At 41.3% G+C, this 23,946-nt stretch overlaps 1 protein-coding gene across 2 annotated transcripts in view; it reads left to right on the top strand.

Annotated features, from left to right (window-relative positions):
- Positions 1-1,652: 1,652 nt before the first annotated feature.
- The window catches only part of LOC149134939 (uncharacterized), a 27,885-nt gene continuing 5,591 nt past the window's right edge, over positions 1,653-23,946 (top strand). Inside the window, exons 1-4 of one of the 2 annotated variants that reach the window (XM_089353411.1) lie at positions 1,653-1,897; positions 2,286-2,301; positions 13,934-14,012; positions 23,201-23,335. In XM_089353411.1, coding sequence (XP_089209537.1) covers positions 1,833-1,897; positions 2,286-2,301; positions 13,934-14,012; positions 23,201-23,335 — 295 coding nt within the window. In that variant the 5' untranslated portion in view covers positions 1,653-1,832. The remainder of the gene's footprint in view (positions 1,898-2,285; positions 2,302-13,933; positions 14,013-23,200; positions 23,336-23,946) is intronic. The other variant, XM_089353412.1, reaches the window with a different exon arrangement.

Raw genomic sequence — 23,946 nt, 5'->3', positions numbered from 1 at the left:
GAAATTCCTGGCCAATCCAGTTTTGATTGCAAACGGCAGATGCTTCTAGTATGTTTATCTCCTCCTCTATGCCTAGACATATGGCAGATACTAGCCATTCTTCCTCAATTTCAGGAGGCACATTCGAAATTTTTATTTTCGTAACCCTACGACCAAGGTACGTAGGGGTCATGAGCAGGTTCTCATGCTGTAATGACTTAGTGGAGAGGTCCTTCGCTCGCTGCTCGCTGTCTAGTCTTACTTCTATCGTTCCGAATTTCAAACCTCTCGTTATGTAAGTCTTGTAAGACCAAATCGGCTTTAAGCATCTCTCAACATTTTCTTGGGTGAATTTTTCCACTGTCTTTGTCTTTAAATTAATGGTTCTGTAGATGATTTTTTTTTTCGATGTTTATCTTAAAGTCCGCGGGCGTTTGAAGATGGACTGTAACGTCCTTTTTACTTAGCATGCTTTTGCATGCAAGTAATTTCTATTTCGATATATTCAAAATTCTTTTCCTAGGCTTCAAAGCCTCGGCAAAGTTCGTTTGTTGTGGTGGTGGCGGTAGTGGTGGTATCAGTGGTGAGGACAGTGGTTTTGTTAGCAAGGACATTTGTGTCCTTGTTGTTGCTGCTGCTGCTGCTGCTGTTGTTGTTGTTGTTGTTGTTGTTGTTGTTGTCACTGGTTACGTTGGCAGGCAAGACTGCTGTAGCAGCAGAGTCTTTCTTTTTCTCCATTCTCTCCTTTAACTGTGAGGAAGGAAGACTAGGAAATTCTTTTTCGAACGAAACACTGCAGACTGCAGCGTTCGTTTCACAAAAATTTTCATGGCTACAAGACGCCATCGTCTCAAAAAAAATGGCTAGAAAGCCGAAATTGGTTTTTATATCCTGGAAATGTGCCACACAGGGCAGATTTCCGTCGCAAAAAACTTGCACCAGAGAGTCTACAAGTTGTTATACAACTTTGTATATAAAATAAACTTTACAAACAAACTTTTTAAAACATGAAAAAGGCAAAACTTACGGAGCCGACACGTCTACCGTCCGTCCATAGAGATAGATAGATAGATAGATAGATAGATAGATAGATAGATACATACATACATACATACATACATACATACATACATACATATGTATTTATATGTATATGTATATATATATATATACATATATACACACACACACACACATACACACACACACACACACACACACACACACACACACACACACACACACACACACACACACACACACACATATATATGTATATATATATATATATATATATATATCGTTTGTAGAAAACATATATCCGAAGGAAGAAGCACACTCTAAGATGTAGAGCAGTATATATTGAAAATGGGGTAGGCCGGTTTATGGGATTACCTTAGGTTTCCCGTCCATAAAGGGTTTAGCAGTATGGCGTATCCGATTTTAAGGCAAAGATTATATTGTGCACTTTCAGTTGCTGAGACATCCTTGTGTCTGACTGTTATATTTAAGAAGGTTTTAAAAACATTGAATTTGAAAAGAAATTAAAGCTTTCAAACATATTTCTTCTAAAAACTGACATAGTTTCTATATGTGCATAACTGTCTATCTCTCGATCGATTTATCTACGATGTTATCCTTTATGCTGTGTGGATCGGTGCAAAGTTGTTTTTTTTTTTTTAGTTCAGGTGCAGAAGAAGAAACCATTGTTTCCACTTCTCTACGAGCCATAAAAAGTCTATAGTTGTCAGGTAGTATTTTATAAAATGTCGTTATTACCCGATTCAGGTTTGGGACTGAGATATATCATCACCAGCTGTTCACAAAGACTGGAGATGTTATATTCGTTATAGATGCGCATCGTTTTCGCATTCGTCATTCTTTCAAATTTCTTCACAGCTTTTTCCTGTTGGTATACGTAAGTGAACTTTTAAAAATATTTTAATTTTTATGGAATTTGTATGAAATGTTTACATGATTGTCTTGCATTATAACTTAAATATGATTTTAACAACTGAATTTGTTCGTCAGTGTCTCCTTATAATTCATGAAAAACGCGTCTAATATAAGGTTACTGGCAGTATGTTGATTTGATTTTGTTGGTAAAGAGCAGAATATATAAGGTTTATATTTAGACTAATTGCATTTTCTCTGTTTCTGTATAAGAATATATAGCTGTGTATTTCTATCTATCTATCTATCTATCTATCTATCTATCTATCTATCTATCTATCTATCTATCTATCTATCTATCTATCTATCTATCTATCTATCTATTTATCTATCTCATCATGGACGGACGGTAGACACATCGGCTCCCATGTAAGTTGCATTTTTCACCTCTTAAAAGAACTGTTTTGTTTTTAAATTTTGTATAAGTTGTGTATTACACAAAATACTTCGTGAGTATATATTTTTCAAATCGGAAATAGCTCTATTTAGAGCCTTATTTCCAAAAATTCAAAAACATCTTCCTCGTTCCTAGCCATATTCTGTAAAACGAATATGGCTACGGTATACAAGGCCGATTTCCCGCCTCTAATACCAGAGGCGAAAGAACTTAATGCCGTTCCGCATGAACGCAGACAGGTGGTGGAGAAGAGCAATGATTGTGAATCTACTGCTGCTGCCTCAACCACCATCACTACCACCATCACGTGTAAAAACTCTGCTGCTACAGCAGTCTTGCCTGCCACCGTCACCAGTGAAAACAACAACAAAAACAACAACAACAACAGCAGCAACAGCAAGGACACAAATGTCCTCACCACTGTCCTCACCACTGATACCACCACTACCGCCACCACCACCACAACAAACACGAACTTTGCCGAGGCTTTGAAGGCCCAGAAAAAGAATTTTGAATATATCGAAAGAGGAATTACTCGCATGCAAAAGCATGCTAAGTAAAAAGGACGTTACAGTCCATCTTCAAACATCTGCGGACTTTAAAATAAACATAGATAAAAAAAACTATCATCTACAGAACCATTAATTTAAAGACAAAGACACTGGAAAACTTCACTCAAGAAAAGGTTGAGAGATGCTTAAAGCCACTATGGTCTTATAAAACTTACATAACGAGAGGAATAAAGTTCGCAACAATAGAAGTAAGACTCGACAGCGAGCAGCGAGCCAAGGACCTCTCCACAAAGTCATTACAACATGAGAACCTGCTCATGATCCCTACGTACCTTGGTCGTAGGGTTACGAAAATAAAAATTTCGAATGTGCCTCCTGAAATTGAGGAAGAATGGCTCGTATATGCCATATGTCTCGGCATAGAGGAGGAAATAAACATTTTAGAAGCATCTGCCGTGTACAATGAAAACTGGATTGGCCAGGAATTTCAACTCCTGGTACAAGTTGATCCAGCAAACTACGAGAAAATTCCACATAGAATCCAATTAACTGAGGATTCAAGTTTCCATGTTTTCGTCGAAGGCAGAAGGCCAGTTTGCTACGTTTGTAGTAGCAAAACTCACCTTCGAAACACATGCCCAGTAGCCCAGAAGCAAAGGCAACAACAACGTCAACAATACCAAGAAAGACAACAACAACAACAACAACCACAAGAAGACCAAAAGCACCAGAAAAAACAGCATTACTGCCTACACCGCCATATGCACAACTGGTCAAGCAGCTGTACAACGAAATGGAGAATCGTCAGCAGCCAGCAACACAGCCGAACCAAACAACAACACCACCAGTACCACCAAGAACAGAATCAGCACCATCATCACCACCAACAACAACAACAACCCCACAAGAAGGGAACACGAAAAAGACTCCCACCCCACCCCCAAAAACCCAAACACCACATCCCAACTGTCACGAAACAGCACCAACACCACCAACAACAAAATCAACCCACACAAAAATAGACCCCAACACCCTTCCCCTCCCACCCTCCGATTCCTCCGACATGTCGTCAGATGAAGATGACACAGAGGATTGGCAAGTGGCCACGGGGGGAAGAAGAAAAAGAGGAAAAAAAAGAACGGAAAAACAAACAAACAAAGCGGGGAGCTTTACCAGCCCCGAAACCAACACATCCACAGAAAACAAAAACACCAACACAAACGCACCAACACAGAACCCCACAACAATGTTGACAGCGATAAACACAAACAATCTAGACCTAATGAAATTCATTAGGTCAAACACTAACATAACAGAAAATGACACGAAAACAAGCAATCACCCACGAACAACACCACCACAACACATCAAAATCATACACGTAACACGTAGCACATACAATACACTGAAATCTCTCTACCCGGATGCAGTAGGGAGATACCAGAAATATTCATCTAAAAAACTGTACAAAGACCTTCTGAGAGAAGACTGTGAGGCGAAGAACCAAGAACTTTCGGACAGTAAGTAACTCTCTCTCTCCTTTCGTGTGTAAAACACAAATTTTGATAGAATCATGCTCAAAATAGGCAGTATAAATGTACGTGGCTTGGAGTCGCCTTGGAAACAAGGGTATCTGTTAAACGATATCAAGTCACAAAATATGCATGTCATAGCCATCAGCGAGACCAGACTCCACAGCCCGCGGGCCCTCCAGCACATGTTCGGCAGACATTTCAACATTTATTTTTCTCCGTGTCTGCCGCGAATGGGTGGAGGAGGCCCCGCGGTGCTTCTTCGGAAGAGTTTGGACCTCAAAGTAAAAGCAATTTTCCTAGACCCGGAGGGTAGGCTGGTCGTCTTGGATGTCGACGGCAGCAATGGGTGTGCTTTTCGACTGATAGCAGTTTATGCACCGTCTTTAACAGGCCGGCCAGATTTCTATCGACGTCTAGAGGTTTTCTTGGGAACATCTCGACCTTTACTTCTAGTGGGGGATTGGAACGCTACCCTGGACACGCATCTAGATTACGCAGGCAGCGATAGCAATAGAAAGGGATGCAAAAGCCTCAAAGACCTGCTCAGACGTTTCCACCTGTCTGACAGGTATCGACTGGACCACCCGAATGTGCCAATGTGGACATGGAGTAACCGCATCGGGTCGTCCAGATCGTACTTAAATAGGGTATTCTGTAGGATAGTGGATAAGGATAGAGTAGGTTGTCCACAATTCCACATAGTCAGCTACACAGATCACAAATTTGTGACTTGTACGCTTGACTTAGATTAGACACATAAACAGGGTCCCGGTTACTGGAAGCTGAACGCGTCGTGCACGGCACACCAGGCTTACAGGGACCGGATTAGCACTTTAGTTAAGAGAGCTTTAACGGGTGCCATCATCAACAACAGATGGTGGTATGCCCTCAAAAAAGTGATCAAGTCAGAATCGGTTAGGTACAGTAAGGCCCTAGCGTTAGACCGAAATAGAATAGAGGGAGACCTAGTTAAAAAATTAGAAGAGGCACTTAGTACTGGCATCGCGTCCAACGTAGTGGCAGCGAGGTTGGCCCTCGACCAACATTTCAACGCCAAACACGAAGGATGTGTTGTCAGAGCTAGGATGCGTGCTCTGAGGGACGAGGGAGTTGGAGCGGCCCGAGAGGCCCGAGTAGCGGAGGCGCAACGAGGCAACAGAGCCACCATTAGGTCTCTGACAAATGAAGAAGGGCGCGAATTACTCGAGCCTGAAAGGATGTGCGAGGCCTTTCAACAGCAGTTTGCCCGACTGTTCGAGACAACTGGTGGGTCAGAACGCAGAGTAGACTTTAGTGCCTACCTGCATGGCCTGCCACGACTCTCAGCAAGAGAGGCGGAGTGTTGTGAAAGACCCATCACAGCCGCGGACGTACGGGATGCGATGGCAGGCTGTAAGGGAGACAAGTCGCCAGGCTTGGATGGTCTGCCCTACGAACTTTATTGTCATATGCCAGACTTGTTTGGAGGCGTCTTGGCAGCTGTCTACTGCAACTGGCAGCAAAACGGGAGCATCCCCGTCTTTGTAAAGCGAGGAGCAGTGGCACTACTAAAGAAAGACCCAAACAAGGGGAACATCATAGATAATTTTCGGCCCATCACTCTGCTCAACGCAGATTTGAAAATTTTGGCCAAAGTGTTAGCCGAGAGGTTGGCGCTTGTCATCGAGAAACTAGTCGACAGGGCGCAGACGTGCGCCGTGCCGAGTAGGAGTATCCATGACAACCTCCATCTGATCCGCTACATCATGGACAGGGTAGTTAAGGAACCTGGCATGGGTGGGGCGCTGATCAATTTGGATCAATCAAAAGCTTTCGATAGGGTAGACCATCACTACTTGGAAGCCGTCCTCATAGCGGCTAGTTTCGGTCCCGTCTTCCGCGGTTGAATCGCTGCCTTATACAGCGGCATCCGCTCGGTAGTTTGCGTAAACGGTCATCTATCCAGACCTTTCGGCATCATGCGTTCGGTTCGTCAAGGATTCCCCTCTCGGCCCTTCTGTATGTATTGACTCTTGAGCCTCTACTGCGGAAGCTGGCGACGCTGAGAGGCATCCCACGAGAGCTGGGATGTGGGACGAAGTGTCTGCATACGCGGACGACGTCACCGTCGTAGTGTCGAGCCAAAAGCACATCGAGCTGGTCGGCGAGAGACTAAAAGAATACGAAGCGGTAACGGGAGCAAAAATTAACCTGGATAAGTCAGTGGGCTTGCGGCTCGGCACCTTGAGAAGCAAGCCCATGCCGTCTAACAGCGTCTCCACTGTGGGACGCTGGACAGACGGGCCGGTTAAATTGCTCGGAGTCTGGTTCGGTCCGGACCTCCAAGTGGAGAAGAACTGGAGCGAAATAACGACTAGGGTGGTCACTCTCACCCGGCAATGGGCCGAGAGGAAGCTATCCCTAAAAGGTCGGGCGGAGGTGGCGAACGCGTACATTGCATCCGTCATCGAATACCGTCTGACTGTCGTGCCTTGTCCCGACCCTACCATCACCAAACTGGAACGCATACTCTTCCGCTTCTTGTGGAAGGGAAGCGTTCCGATGGTTAGGCGATCCATTTGCTGTCAACAGCCGCTAAATGGAGGACTGGGTATGCCGTGGTTGATGATGCGCAGACATGCGCTGAGACTGCGACATCTCCGGCGCTTCCTAGACGACGGTGAACAGGTGTGGTCGCCGTTTGTGCGGCGCGCTTTCCCGCAGCTCGTCTCCTTAGCCGAACTGCAGTCGTGGATTAAACAGAGACCTAGCCTCGGCGAATGGCACCGCGAGTGTCGCGTTGCTCTCAAGCAACTCTGCCGTCCGGGACCAATCTTGTGCAACTTTGATTCCACAAAAGCGTTCTATAGAGGATTAGTGGAGGGGAGGTGCGACGACGATCTCGGGCAGAATCTGGGCGTCGACGAGGAACACCTGACCCGCCTGTTCAGGACAACTTTCAGGCCGGGACCTATGGACAACCACCAGAGATCCCTGGCCTGGCAGTGCTATCGAGAAGCATTACCCGTTCAGGATAAGCTTTACAGACACGGTTCGAGACACACCGGACCGACATGCCCGAGATGCGGTCAGAGCGACGAAACCGTTCTGCACGCACTCGTGCAGTGTCCAAAGATTTCCGACCTGTGGGCTTATGTCGAACGGCTGCTGTCACGTGTGGGACGAGTCCGCCTGTCAGCCGAGTCTATCGTGCAAATTGCTCCACCACCGTCCCTCAACAGGGAAGGCAAGGCAGTGTTCATCATACTGGTGGCCATGGTGAAACAATGTGTGTGGTGGACCCGAGCGAAAGGATTAGAGACGAAAACTTACCTCTCTGGCCAATCGCTCATCAACTTTTTCAAGTATCACTTGTAAAGGAAGGTGAGAATAGAGAGACAGTTTTTGTCTCGTGAAAGTTTCATTAAAAGGTGGGTGAATGTAGCAAAGATGGTGCGTGCGAGTGACGATACCTCTTTGAGCATGATCCTATAAATCGAGAAAAAAAAAAAAAAAGGGAGAGAGAGAGAGAGCACTTCACTCTCATGTGTCTATTCCCTGCTCAGGTTACTATGGTCTTTTCCGTAGGCTTTTCTCTCCATGGATAAACCTAATGTTACCCCATTTTACGCAATTGATATTTTCTGTGATATACGATACCCCTTTTTTTTTTTTGCCCCTACCGATCCCTTTTGATCGGATTTTTTTTTATTTTTTTTTCTTAAAGAAAAGCTCTACAGTTGTATTTGTCCCCTCTGTGTGCAGCCCTGTGTGGCTAATAAAAGAAAGTTATCTATCTATCTATCTATCCATTTATCTACCTAGCAAACTATCTATACCTATATATATATATGTGTGTATATATATGTAAATATACATACATCTATGTATATATATATATATATATATATATATATAATAAAGTAAAGTTGTGGAATACCGTACGAGTGGAAATATATATGAAAGAAGGTTTGAAAATGCACTTATTTTTAAAAAATATTTATTTACTTAACCGGTTTCACTTTTTTAGAAAAAGATTATCAAAAGTCTTTGAGAATAATAAAAAATGTTAAAAAACAGTCTGAGTATTAAAATGCATATATACATTCTTTGATGATAAAATATATTTAAAGTATAAAGCTTTGTATGAACTTTGTAGTGTTACATACTGATTGTCATATTAAGGTGAAATTGTTAAAAACAGTGTTAAAAACAGTGTATGAAAATACACATATGGAAAAATACATATACGTATACATATTCTCATACATATTCTTTGACAATCGAATAAAATTGAGAAGGAACTGACCTGGCCTTTTTCTCTTGTGTATATTGAAGGAATGTTTTACTGTCTTAAGAGACAGTATGACTGGCTAGCTGGGGTGGGAGGGAAGAAGAGTTAAAGAAGATTTTTTTTATTTTTGGTTGGTCTGTGACAGTCTGTCATGGTTCACTGGTTTTTGGGACTGGTTCTGTGCACATCTCTATGTGTGTGTATATATGTGTGTTTGTGTCCGTGTGTGTGGGTGTGGGTGTGGGTGTGTGTGTGTGTGTGTGTGTGTGTGTGTGCCGTTTTTATTGGTCCCAGAGTTTATTGTGGAATGTGTATATGAGTGTGTGTTTGAGTGTTTTTTGTGTCGGTGGGGATGTTAGGTGTGTGTACGTGAGACTGTGCGTATATCTCTTTGTCTGAGTGTGTATGTGTTGTTTTGATAGTCTTTGTGGTGTGTGTGTGTGTGTGAGAGCAACCGTATGTATGTGTGCGTATGTGTGTGTATGTATGTGTGCATCTGTGTGTGTGCGTGGGAGTGTTTTGTGTGAGTGTGGGAGTGTGTGTGTGTCTCTCTGTCTGAGTGGGTGTGTTGTTTTAAATACCTTGTGGTATGTGTGTGTGTGTGTGTGTGTGTGTAAGCAAACGTATGTGTGTGATGGTTCATATGTATGTGTATGCCTATGTCTGTATGTGTGCGTGTGTGGCATGTGTATATGAGTATGTGTGTGTTTTTTTATCTATGGTAGGATGGTGTGTGTATGTGTGTGCACGTTTGTGTGAGTGTGTATGTGTGTGATTAATATTTGTTAGGGTGTTGTGTGTGTGTATGTGTATATGTGTTTGTTCGTGTGTGTGCGTGAGTGCGTTTGTGAGTGCGTGTGTATGTGTGTTTGTGTGTGTTTTTGTGTCGGTGGGGATGTTAGGTGTGTGTACGTGAGACTGTGCGTATATCTATTTTTCTGAGTATGTATGTGTTGTTTTAATCGTCCTTGTGATGTGTGTGTGTGAGAGAGAGCGCAACCGTATGTATGTGTGAGGGTGTGTACATGTGTGTGCGTCTGTGTGTGTATGTATGTGTGCATCTGTGTGTGTGCGTGGGAGTGTTTTGTGTGAATGTGGGAGTGTGTGTATACGTGAGTGTGTGTGTGTCTCTCTCTGTGTCTGAGTGAGTGTGTTGTTTTAAATACCCATTGTGGTGTGTGTGTGTGTGTGTGTAAGCAACCGTATGTGTGTGTGATGGTTCATATGTATGTGTATGTCTGTATGTGTACGTATGTTTATTTGTGTTGTGTGTTGGTGGGGGTGTTATATGTGTGTACGTGAGTTTGTGTGTGTCTCTAAGTATGTTTGTGTTTGAGTTGTCATTGTGGTGCGTGTGTGTGTGAGGGAGCAACTGTATGTGTGTGCATGAGGGTGTATGTGTGTGTGAGCATGTATGTGTGTGTTGCATTTATTAGGTGTCATTGTACGTTGGGTTTATCCAGGTGAGGTGTATGTGTGTGCATGTGTGTTCCGTGTATGTTGGTACTGGGTATGCGTTTGTATGTGTGTGTACGTGGGTATGGTTTGTGTAGTTTCCTGGTGTATATGTGTACATGTGTGTGTGCGCTGTAATTGTGAGTGATTAGTTTTGTTTGTATTGTTAGTACAGTATATGTGTGTATACGTGTGCGTGTGTTTGTGTGAGTGCGTCTATGTGGCTTGTATTTGTCGGGGAGGTGTGTCATTGTGTGTGCATGCTTCTGTGCATGTGTGCTTGTGGGTGTTTGTTGTGATTGTTGGGATTGTATTGTGTGTGTTTTTCTTTTGAGTGTGTATGTGACATTTTTACTGGGGAACAGGCGTATGGTGTTTGTATGTGTGTGTACATATGTATGCAAATATGCGTGTGTGAATATGATTTGTGGTTGCCGGAGTGGTGTGTAGGTGTGTGCATGTACCTGTTTACATATGTGTGTATGGGTGTTGGTTGTGGTTGCTACAATTGTATTGTAAGTATATATATGCGCATGTGTTCTTTCTTGAAATGTATGTGGGTTTGTGCTCTGGTGTGGAGATACTGTGATTGTGTGTGTGTGTATATATGTGTGTAAGTGTGTTCGTGTCGGAGGTTTGCATTGTATTGATGTGTGTGATTTTGCGTATCTGTGTGTCTTTGTTTTGGGCGTGCACCTGGGGAGGAGGCTTATGTTAGAGTATGTTGAGCTGTGGTCTGTATTTTTGAATAAGATTATTTTCCTTATTTATTCGTGTTTGGTCAGTGGTGTTGTCTGAGCATTGGTATAATGGGAAAACTAGGAATTTGGGAGACTTGTTTTGTGCACACAGATCTAAATGCCCACTGAGTGGTATCTGTCTTGTGGTGGGATCCCTCAATTGTTGGCGGTGGACTGTCATCCTTTCTCTGAGAGTAAGGCTCGTTTACCCTATGTATTCTTTGTGGCACCCTTCACACCTTATGGCATAAAGTAAATTTTTTGATGCGCAGGTGAAGTTATTTTTTATGACAAAAGTGTGTCCCGACTGGAATCTGTATGTTGTTCCTTCCATGAGGTGGATGCAGGTCCTGCAGTTGGAACGACCACATTTTTTGACAGTAGGTGGTGGGCTTGTGTTGGGCAATTTTGCATTCGTGAGTAGGTTTTTTAGGGATTTGGGTTGTCTTTTACTTTTTATTATTTTATGGGTTGCGAGTACTCTTTTTAGACGTGGGTCTTGATTCAGTAGTGGGATGTTTTTGTATATTATTGTGTAAGCTTCTGCATTTCTAGGATTGTGTGTTGAGAGATATGGGAGACTATTTAACGTGCCGTGTATGTGTTTCGGTTTTCGCAGGTCATGGGTAGCAATTGCCTTGGCCCGTTCTCTGTTTTTAACAATTTCACCTTAATATGACAATCAGTATGTAACACTACAAAGTTCATACAAAGCTTTATACTTTAAATATATTTTATCATCAAAGAATGCATATATGCATTTTAATACTCAGACTGTTTTTTAACATTTTTTATTATTCTCAAAGACTTTTGATAATCTTTTTCTAAAAAAGTGAAACCGGTTAAGTAAATAAATATTTTTTAAAAATAAGTGCATTTTCAAACCTTCTTTCATATATATATATATATATATATATATATATATATATATATATATATATATATATATATATATATATATATATATATATACATATATATATTATTATATGTATTTATTTTCTCCTAATTAATAAATAACTCGGACAAAATAAATTGGTTAATAGATACCAGGGTAGCAAAGATCACAAAATGACTGTGGTGTAACTCCTGTTTATGAGGTGGAATGCATAGAAGCTTTCAATCTGTACCAAGAGACTTCACACTGTGTGTCTTAGCCTCGTTACTATGGCAACAGTCCGGGTATTCATTGATCACACCTCATGTATATGTGTGTGTTTAAATATACACAGCGTGTGATGGGTACGTTGTCGCTATTTGATATTTTTAATTTTACGCACGTGCATTGTTTTTTCCTATTTTGTCGACTATATAGTATAGTAGTGTTAGTTGGGCACTGTCTGTGAGAAAACAACACCATGACGCAATTCACTCTGCCAGACATTTGGAAACGACTTTCTTGTACTACTTAGCATTCACGCTGAAAACTTCAATACGCACATCTTAGAGGGTTTGGGTCTGAGTATAGTCTGAGTACAGTCTGAGTACAGTGTAATCTGAAGACATGTATCGAGAGTGATAAAAGTCATACATCCAATCAACATCATAAAGGCTTGGAGTGATATACCTCCCTAACCAACCATATGCACCATTTTATAAATACAAAGGTAACATATAGAAAATCATAGGCCAGAATAGATTCTAGGGTCCTATACCATGGTAAATGATCCACTTGCGAGCTGTGCCTAAAAGAAGCCTTCCAAATATTAATGCATAATTCACCACAATTACTTAATAAATAACACGAAGCTTTTCTAGATGTTGTCATAGGTTCTATCGCACCTTTAAACTCTTCCATAGGTCTATGTAAAGGCAAACAAAAGGAACACGCGTAACACATCTTACAGTATTTTTATGCATGCTTATGTGTATGTATATATATGTATGTATGTACCGAGATGCAATTCCAAAAAAGCCTGCCGTTTACATAGATATATAGGGATAAACAATCTTCTAAATGATTTTTCCCTTATGAGGTTTTTTCACGCTAGCTACTTGATAAATTCTTGTAAAAGATTTTATCCTATTATTGAATTAATTATATATGTATATATGTATAATACAAAACGGGACAAGAACGCAAAACCTCCAGACAGACGATACAAAGAAAACAAGAAGAGGTCATTCGGAGTTTTCTTTCATCAGTCGAGATATATTTGTAGCAGCGTACATACACTTTGTTCTCTCTTTTAACCTTATTTATGTCATAAGATGCTCGGGCTGCCACGAACACTACATAGGGTCCACCGGATTATCGCTCAGACGCAGATGCACTCTGCATCGACAGCAGATTGCATTCCCAGAGTACAGAATGATACCCTTTAGTGAACATATTGAGAAATGCGCAAAACAAATGCTACCACAATTTATAATCTTTCCATTCTATCAATGTACCATTGGAACACTAACACAAATTAGATTAAATAAGGAAACCTCCATCATTGAAAAATATAAGCCCAAACTTAACCATTGCTAACACTTTTCAATAAGGAAATTCACCTCACTGAGAGAAAAATATATAGAACAAAACCTAACATTCTATTCCCTCTAAACCAAATCATGGTAAATTAATCAAAATCTATCACCTCCCACATTTCAATTATCTCCCTTATACCGGAAAAATCCCTTATTACCTCCCCCTATCTAGAACTCCATTTTATACATTGGAGCGAAGACATGTTACGATACAAGTAGAGAAATTTGAAAAGACAACACAAAACCGGTTATTTCTCCGAGTACAATGTTACTATACCCAAAATATTATAACAATATTCTGACATAACAATTTAAATATATACTTTAACCATGTAACACAAGCCTTCTGTAGTTTTTTCACTCTTGTTTATCTTTTATACATCCAACCACGTTCTTTCACATACCAACTTTCTCACACCTATATATATATTTATATATATGCAGATAAACTTTTATACACGCATACATACATGCAAACATACGCACACTCACATTCAAGCACACATGTATACCTATAAAATGCACACACGTATCTACTTTCGTTGTTCCTCTTTTTCCTTGAAATTAACAACAGTTACTATTTCGATCCCGTCAAAATACTTTTGTACTTTCAGATCAATATGACACGACTATTTCCTGTTTGCGTGCTGCTTATGACTGCGATAACAATTGTTATGACAGTAACCGTTAACCGTAAGTTGCCAATCATATATCAAAATACTGAATGAATAAATTTGGAGCATTAGTTGAGCACAAAATCTTTTCCTCTATTCAGCTAATCAGTCTTTTCATACTTTGAATGCGTTACAATTGCCGGTATATGATCTCCATTGCCACGAATTGTCAATTCGTATACACGTGTATGTAAATATGAATAGATAGATAGATAGATAGATAGATATAGGTATGTGAATCCGTATATATATATATATATATATAAGGTTGAGGAGGGTATTGGATTTAACCAAACCCCGGAGGATACAGGTAATATCGAGTAAGTGCTGTATACCAATTAGTTTGCCCCAATCATTGTATGAACAGGATTGGGTATTATAAGTCGTGTATTAGCGTGTGTATATGTAAATATATAAAAGCAAAAAGATAAAGAGAGCAAAGGTATGGTTGAATAAATTTATGGATAGAGTCTTACAGCTGTTTCTGGGAAGATCCAGTACTAAAAATACTAAAAATATCCGCCTATGGATATAATAATAGTTTACTATATTTTTTCTGTCTCCGATGAAGGGAAGTACTGGATCTTCCCAGAAACAGCTGTAAGACTCTATCCATAAATTTCTTCAACCTTACCTTTGCTCTCTTTATCATTTTGTTTTTATATATTTACATATATATATATATATATATATATATATATATATATATATATATATATATATATATATATATATATATTTATATATACAAATATATATCTATATATGTATGTATATATATATGTACAGTTCATGCAGGCATACACTATACACACCAGAAGAAGGGGTTAATTGATTAAATACAGAAGAGACAGATACACGTACATGTCTACATATATACGTGTGTATGTGCAAAATGTCCAATGATCAAGATAGCAAATTATTTTTATGCATACATGTAATGTACATACATATACATACATATATCGACTTATATGTATATATATATATATACATATACATATATATATATATATATATACAGTAGTTAGGATATGCTTGAGTAAGTCCATGCTATCTCGTATATAGCTGGGTATTAATGGGCATATATATATATATGTATATTTATATATATATATATATATATATATATATATATATATATATATATATATATATATATATATATATATATATATATATATATATATATATATATATATATATAAATATATATATATATGCCCATTAATACCCAGCTATATACGAGATAGCATGGACTTACTCAAGCATATCCTAACTACTGTCCTGGAAGGTATACTTGCAAGTTTTAATGTCATTAAAGTCTATAACAACATACTTCATAGCTTAGGCCAGGAAGCAGTCGAACTGGGTAGACAAACACAGAAGATGTATAGATGAACATTTCAGAACAGACTTCATTACCAAAGCCACACGTCTAGTACTAGAAGAAAACACCTTCAGTCTTAATAATAAGATATACCGACAGATAGAGGGCACGGCTACGAAATTTGCACCTTCATATGCCAACCTAGTCATGGGTTACCTAGAAGGTTAACTTTACGAGTAAGTAGGAAAAATCTGTGATCACAGCGTCAAGGAAGACATCGTGATGAAGTGGAAGCGCTACCTCGATGATTGTTTCATTTTGGGGGATAGATTAAAAGACCATTTCACAACGACCTCCTCAACACACTGACCCATCTATCAAACTTACAAAAGTAACAACCTACAAGGAATTACCATTCCTAGACATTCACATCAAAATACACAACTCCACTGTTACAGCAGACATTTTACAAACAAACAGAGACACACCAATATTTGATTTTCTACTCTTGCCACCCCTCACATATTAAAAGGAACATCCCATACAGTATGCAACACGTATCTGCACCAGAGCATTTGACCCACAAATATGCCAAATTAGACTTGATGAACTCAAAAACATCCTACAAGAACAAAATTACTCCGTGAACCTAGTAAATAATAGATTCTCGAAACCGACGATATTTGACATCACACAACTAGGGACTCCAAAAGAAAAAAAAAACAAGGAAAATACTATTCCCTTTATTAATACACACAACTCTGGAATAACCAATATTTTCCACGTAATACAAACCTACCAAATATTCTTACAGAGCCCCAAAATGAGAAATTCTGATAGATAAAAGCTGCATCTGAAATAGTAAACGACTGAAAATTCCTTTAAAACAACTCACAGTGGCAAAATTCACATCAGTGAATGAAACAAAATTCTCCGTAACAGAATGTGGAATATGCAACACGAACAACAACTTCAAATATATATATATGGGGACACCCACATAAAATTTAAGAGTGGATTGTCGTTCAACGTAAATGCAAATATGAGCTGCAAGGCACAAAATCTCATATACTGCGTTACTTCTCCCAAATGCAAAGAAAATTATATTGGTGAGAGCAATAATTCCTTTTCCCAACGCACAAGAATCCACAGACACTAAATCTCGCAAGAAGAACTACGGAAAATTCCACTGAACAAACATATGGAAATATGTGGAGATGTAAAAGTCAAGATCTTCCCCTTCTATAAATGCTCAAAGAACAAGCCCAAATTCCAAAATGCAATGGAACTATATTTCAAAAACATACCTTTACACGGCTAAATCGAAAACAACAACTGGAATTTTAATCAAAAACATCCATGCAAATATTCTCTTCTCCTTACATTAATCAATACAAAAGAAGAAGGCAAGACCTTGCAATGTAATTATAATTGTTCCATGAGAAAAAAAATATATCTGGTCTTCCAATTAAAAACCTCGATTACTTGATCAGAAAAATTGCTTTCCCTCCCCACCCAAAAGGTCACTAAAAAGGAAAGAAACAACATATTGAATCCTAATCAAACAAATTTGACCACATTGATATAAAAGCCACACCTTCTTTACCTCCCCGTCCCTCTCAAACATTTTCTCTACCTCTGCAAACCCCCAAAATACTCTACTTCCTTTTCTCTTCTCTACCTTCACTATTTCCCACTCTATCCTCCTCTCTTCCCCCTGCACCTTCCTTTCCAATTTGTTTCTCTCTTTCACCCTCACTCTCCCTCTCCTCTCTCTCTCTCACTCTCTCTCTCTCTCTCTCTCTCTCTCTCTCTCTCTCTCTCTCTCTCTCTCTCTCTTTCTTTCTAAAGAAGCATCACTTTCAATTTTATATAAATAGGTCAAGCAAACATTGGGGATCCATGTTCCGATTTACGCGAAACTTGTTTTATTCCGTTTCTCCTTCCCATTTCAGGCGTACTTTCTTTCAGAGTATTTTCCCATTTTGTGCCGATTTGGCCGTATTAAATTACAGACAAACTCGCACGCAAGTATGCACACAAACAAAACTGGCATAAACAACGCACACGAATTTGTTGCCTCATAACTTCCAGACAAATTGGATACATTTTAACAAAATGTTCCACAAATACTACTTAGATGACGTGGATTCAGAGTAAATAGAGAGTTGTGAGGTATGAGAAGGAATATTTCCGAAGGGATGGGGAGAGGAGTTTTGAAAAATTCACAAGATTCGAGTTTTTTCCCTCGTAACTTTCAGGAAAATGGATATCATTTAAGGAAATTTTACACAAATACCTTTCAAACAGCATAGATTACGACTATAAAGAAATTTGTGGGGAATTTTTTTCCGAAGGGGTGGTGAAAGGAGTTTCGAAAGATCGCATTTTCTGATCAGGAAGACCAGATTAGTTCGAACTACTTGGCCTTAATTTCTCTATCTGTGTGTAGTGGCATATCCCATAGTATGGTTGCTTTCTCGTTTTCTGTGACCTTTCCTGGGGTGTGCCTATACCATCTTTTTTTGTTGTTGTTATTCCATAGTGTTGGCATAGCTTCCAGTGTATGTAAGTCCCAGCTCTGTCGTGTCTGTGAATATATCCCTTTTATTATTATTATTATTTTATGTTTGACTTTTGATTTGCATTTGTACAAGTTGGATCCAAGTCTCACCCAGATACCTCAAGAGACAACAAGTTAGAAGTTGATGTAGGTGTTATGCCGAGGGTACAATATATTTGGATTTGTACATAGTGTTGTTGTTATTATTATTATTATTATTATTATTATTATTATTATTATTATTTTTATTTCTGTCACACGTCGACCAAGGTATGTCGGCACGAGTAATAATTCTTCCGCCTTTAACTGTTCCAAAGCGCCTCCCTTTGGTTACGAAGCTTTTTTGGCCCCATATCGGCTTTAGAGCTATCTCCAATCTCTGTGGGTAGCATACTCCATCTTTTGATATTTTGTATTGAATACCTTGTATACTATTGTTTTTCTTTTCGTTGCTTGTATTAATGCTTGTGGAGTGTTAAGGAAGACATTATTGCCACCCCTTCTTAACAATTCCTTGGCATTTTTTTATTTCTGCCATTGTCACTTGGATTTCTTCTGAGCTCTGCTTAGCTGCGGAGGCGAAACCGTTACAATGGCTACTGGTTGTGGTCTTGGTGCTGTTGCTGGTGTTGTTTACTTTGTTTTCTTGTTCTTTTTTTTTCCTCCTCCCTCTCCGGTGTAGAAGCAATGGTGGAGGTGAGAGCTGAGAAGTCAGCAGCAGAGAGTCTGTTAAACAGACCTGAATCAGGAACACTGTCCACTATGGCGTCAGCTGGGTCGGGTGGAATGTGACTTGACCTGTCATTCTTTTTGTCGGGGAGTGATGCAGAGAGAAGAGAACAGCTGGCTGCTCTTTTCACTGACATTTTGCCTTTTATGGCATTAACTGGGCGGGGTGAAAAAAGACTTGACCCGTCATTCTTTTTGTAGGGGAGTGATGCAGAGAGAAGAGAACAGCTTGTTATTTTTTTTCCGACATTTTTCAGATATGATACGTGTGAAATGTGAAAATGGAAGTTTTTCAAACGAAGAATTCACCCCTAAATGGGGGAAATCTCGCCTAACCGACTAGCTCCGAAAGAACCTAGTCAAAACAGATTTCAAAAGATTTCCGGGTAAAAACGGCAACAACTTACAGAGCTTCGAGAGACACATCCATCCGCTTGAACAATAATAATAATAGTAATTCTCAGAATCGGAAGCATAAATGTGAGAGGCCTCGGGTCGCCTTGGAAACAAGGTCACCTGTTGAACAACCTGAGGTCTTACACTGTAGATGTAGCAGCCATTAGCGAAACCAGGCTCTCCAACCCGCAGGAACTCGCAGCCCTTTTTGGCGGGTACGAGATTTTTCTATCTCCATGTCGGCCGGGAGCGGGCGGTGGAGGTACTGCGGTGCTATTTCGGAAATAAGGGCAGTCTTCCTGGATCCGGAAGGTAAGTTGGTGGTCCTGGACGTCGATAGTAGTGATGGCGCTGCTTTCAGACTACTGGCTGCCTACGCTCCGACAGGAGCAGGGCAGTCGGATTATTTCAAACGTCTGGAGGTTTTCCTAGGTACTTCTCGCACTTTAGTGCTAGTTGGGGACTGGAACGCTGTCCTAGACGAACGTATCGATAGGGTGGGTGCGGGAGCATCTAATAGGAAAGGGGGATGCAAGAGCCTCGCCAACCTGCTCAAACGCTTTCAGCTGTCCGACAGGTATCGACTAGACAACCCGAATGTGCCAATGTGGACTTGGACTAATCGCATCGGGTCGTCTAGATCGTACTTAGATAGATTTTTCTGTAGGCCAGCGGATAAGGATAGCATAGGGTGTCCACAATTCAACATAGTCGGCTACACGGACCACAAATTCGTGATCTGTACGGTCGACTTAGATAGGCTCCATAGACAAGGCCCCGGTTACTGGAAGCTAAACACGTCAATAACGGCGTGCAAAGCCTACAGAGACCGGATTAGTTTATTAGTTAAGAGGGCTTTAACCGGGGCAATCATCAACAACAACTGGTGGTTCGCTCTGAAGCGGGCAATTAGAGCAGAATCAATTAGGTTTAGTAAGGCTCTAGCTGTAGAACGTAAGAAAACAGAGCGGGATTTAGTTAACAAACTAGACGAGACTCTTAGGACAGGCATCGCAACCGACGTGTTAGCAGCGAAGTGGCCCTCGACCAACACTTTGATGCCAAGCATGAAGGCTGCGTTGTCAGAGCTAAAGCACTTTCGGTAAGCGGGGAGGGGACTAAGGCCGCTCGATGGGCCCGCGTGGTTGAGGCGAAGCGTGGGAACAGAGCGACCATTCGGTCTTTAGTGGACCAGAACGACTGCGAGATTTCGGAACCGAAGCAGATGTGTTCAGCCTTTCAGCAGCACTTTGCTCAATTGTTCGGGACGACGGTAGGACGGACGACAAAACAGACTTCGGTGTGTACCTAGACGGCCTGCCGCAACTCTCGACCAGCGAGGCCGAGTGCTGCGAAGGACCCATATCTGCCTGGGAAGTACAGGAAGCGATGAAAGGCTGCACGAGAGGTAGATCGCCGGGTTTGGATGGTCTGCCTTACGAGCTTTATACGTCAATGCCAGACTTGTTTGCGGGCGTCTTGGCAAACGTCTACTGCAACTGGCAACAAAACGGGAGAATTCCTGCTTTTGTTTGTCGAGGAGTGGTGGCTTTGCTAAGAAAGGACCCAAACAAGGGGGACATTATAGGGAACTTTAGGCCCATCACTCTGCTCAACACAGAGTTGAAGATCTTGGCCAAGGTGCTAGCCAAGAGAGTGGCACCTGTCGTGGGCAAACTGATCGGCAAGGCGCAGACATGCGCTGTGCCGACCAGGTCTATCCACGACAACCTCCATCTCATGCGCTACATCATAGAGAGGGTGGGTAACGAAGCTGGCGCGGGTGGGGCTTTGATCAATTTAGACCAGTCTAAAGCCTTCGATAGGGTCGACCATCGATACCTGGCAGCTGTTCTCAAGGCAGCTGGCTTCGGTCCGGTCTTCCGCGGGTTGATAGCTGCTTTATACAGCGGCATCTGCTCGGTCATACGGGTGAACGGCCATCTATCGGAACTGTTCAACATCTCGCGTTCGGTTCGCCAAGGGTGTCCTCTCTCCTCCCTTCTGTATGTATTGACTCTCGAGCTATTACTGCGGAAGTTGGAGGCTTTGAGGGGCGTCCTGCGTGATCTGGGATGTGGAAGGAGCGTGTCTGCATATGCCGACGACGTCACCGTGATGGTGTCGAGCCACAGGCATATTGACCTGATTGGCGAGACACTAAACGAGTATGAAGCGGTGACAGGTGCGAAAATTAACGCGGAAAAGTCAGTGGGCTTGCAACTAGGCACCTGCAGGGGCAAGTCCATGCCGTCCAACAGCGTCGTAGGGTGCTGGACAGACGGACCCGTTAAACTGCTCGGGGTCTGGTTCGGTCCGGACCTGCAGTTGGAGAAAAACTGGGAAGAAGTGACGAACAGGATGGCCAACCTCACCCAGAAATGGGCTGAGAGGGAGCTCTCTTTGAAAGGTCGAGCGGAGGTGGCGAATGCGTACATCGCATCCGTCATCTATTACCGTTTGACCGTCGTCCCTTGTCCCGACCGCTGGTTAACCAAGATAGTACGCTTGCTCTTCAACTTTTTGTGGAAGGGTCAGGTACCACTGGTCAGGCGCTCCATCTGCTGTCAACAGCCGCTGAACGGAGGCCTCGGCATGCCGTGGTTGCTGATGCGCAAACATGCGCTCAGGTTACGACATCTCAAGCGTTTCGTGGACGGTGAACAGGTGTGGTCGCCTTTCGTCAGACGCGATTTTCCGCAGCTCGTTTCTTTAACAGAGCTGCAATCCTGGATCAAACGTAGACCGAGAAAGGGCGCTTGGCACCTCGAGTGCCGCCAAGCTCTCACCGCCCTCAGTCAGGCGGGCAGTGCGATCGGTAGTAGCTCCACTCTAGCGTTCTATAGAGGGTTAGTGGGAGAAAAGTGCGACGACGTTCTCGGGGAAACTCTAGGCGTCGAGGATAATCAGCTAAGCAGTCTGTTCAGGAGAACTTTCGGGCCGGGGCCCATGGATAATTTCCAAAGGTCCCTCGCCTGGCAGTGCTACCGAGGTGCGCTACCTGTTCGAGATAAACTCTACCGACATGGAAGTGCCGTCAACCGGGCCTGCCCGAGGCCTGCTCTCAGGACGACGAAACCGTTCTGCACGCACTCGTCCAGTGCCCGAGCATTGCTGACCTGTGGGTCTATATCGAACAGCTACTGTCACGTGTAGGACGGATCCGGCTATCAGCTGGATCCATCGTCAGAATTGACCCGCCGACCTCCTTTAACCAGGAGGGCAAGGCAATTTTCCTATGCCTAGTGGCTGTAGCGAAAGAGGTGATATGGTGGACCCGTTTGAAAGGGCTAAAGACAGACACTTTCCTCTTTGGCCAAGGCCTCATCAACTTTTTCAAGTTCCACTTGAAAAGGAAGATGAGAGTAGAGAGGGAAGTGCTGTCTCATAGCAAATTCGTTGAAAGATGGGTGACTGTTGGAAGAATGGCCAGTATAAACGGACCAATTCTGAGAATACACTTGTAAAAAAAAAAAAAGAGAAAAAAAAAAGGTAATGTAAAAGGAGAAAGGGCTTTATACCCCTTTCTTATTTTTTCTGACCAGGCTTCCGTGGTTTTATGGGTTTTTCCACGTGTAGACTTTCCTTTTTCGAAGCGCCTCCCCCTTTGGGAGTTCTACTTATTTATTTATCTATTTATTTATCTATTTATTTATTATATCTTTCTCCGTTTTCTTCCTCTGTTTAGACGAACTTTCCTACCTTTTCGGACAAAACCTTTTGTAACCTTCGTCCTGTCTTTGTCCTTATATGTTTTTAATTGATATTAGCCCTTGTGGCCAATAAAACGAATTAATTATTATTATTATTATTAGTTTTATTAGTTTTATTTTTTAGCGTTCACAAATTTTAGCAACCAAATTACGCTTATACCGAAACCTGGATGCGATTTACCCCTTCACACCAAATCTTTTTTGTCTGCCAAAAGCACGCAGGTAGGAGAAACGTTTGTAGAAGAACGTATTATTAAACTGGTATCACTATACTCCCCACACTTCGGATCATTTATCTCCTTTCCCACTCCTGAATTTCATATATGAATTAGAAGTAAGTAAAGGATATGATTTCAGTTGGATATTATTGGAACCATTTTTACCTTCTTCTAGTTTATAATAAAACTACCTTAGAAAATATCCACTGTACAAAACTGCTGGGTAGATATTACTATAATATATGTATTTTTATTTAGGGTGTAAAGGTTGTTACTACGGGAACATATGCCGTGGTGAGGGACATACATGGTTGGAAAAGTGGCCCCGAAAGTGTTCTCGGAAACAATGCAAACGTGTTTGCGGTCGTTGGAAAGCAGTTGAAATAAGAGAGTGTAAGTTGATAAAGAAATCTTTCGTTTCCTCTATTCACTACGTGTTTTGATGTATCAAAATCCCAATGAAAGTTTATATTTGCTTTGCTTTGTTTTGAATGCGATAAGCTTTGTTCAGTAAGTCTTACTTATTGACCAACGTTAACTGTGAGGCTGATGTACCCCAACACACAGACGATTATATCTAACCCAGTAAACAGCGGATCTTTAGTTTATTGAACTGAACTGACGAAAACAAATATCCAACAGATCTCAGCGCTTAAACAAATGTGTCTAAATATTGCAAAGCCTTTTTGCAGGCGCACTAACGATTCTGGTTGGCTGGTAGAATCGTTAGCACGTCGAACAAAATGCTTAGCGGCATTTCTTCCGGATCTTTACATTCTGAACTTATATCCCACTAAATTAAACTTTACTGTTTGTATATATATGTATATATAACATGTCTTTTTGTATATATGCCTATGTGTATATTCTTGTATTTGCATGTGTGTATGTGTGTGTTTCTGTATGAGTTGTTTGTAGAAAAAGTATTCTGTCACTGTGATTATCAATATCTACGAGCTTTCCCAAATTCAAGGGATAGTTTTCTTTAAAAAAAAAACAGACTT

This window comes from Octopus bimaculoides, chromosome 6 (genome assembly GCF_046866305.1).
Source record: "Octopus bimaculoides isolate indiv1 chromosome 6, ASM4686630v1, whole genome shotgun sequence".
Lineage (NCBI taxonomy): Eukaryota > Metazoa > Mollusca > Cephalopoda > Octopoda > Octopodidae > Octopus > Octopus bimaculoides.
The sequence above is the reverse complement of the archived record's forward strand: the minus strand, read 5'-3'. Positions and strand labels throughout refer to the sequence as shown.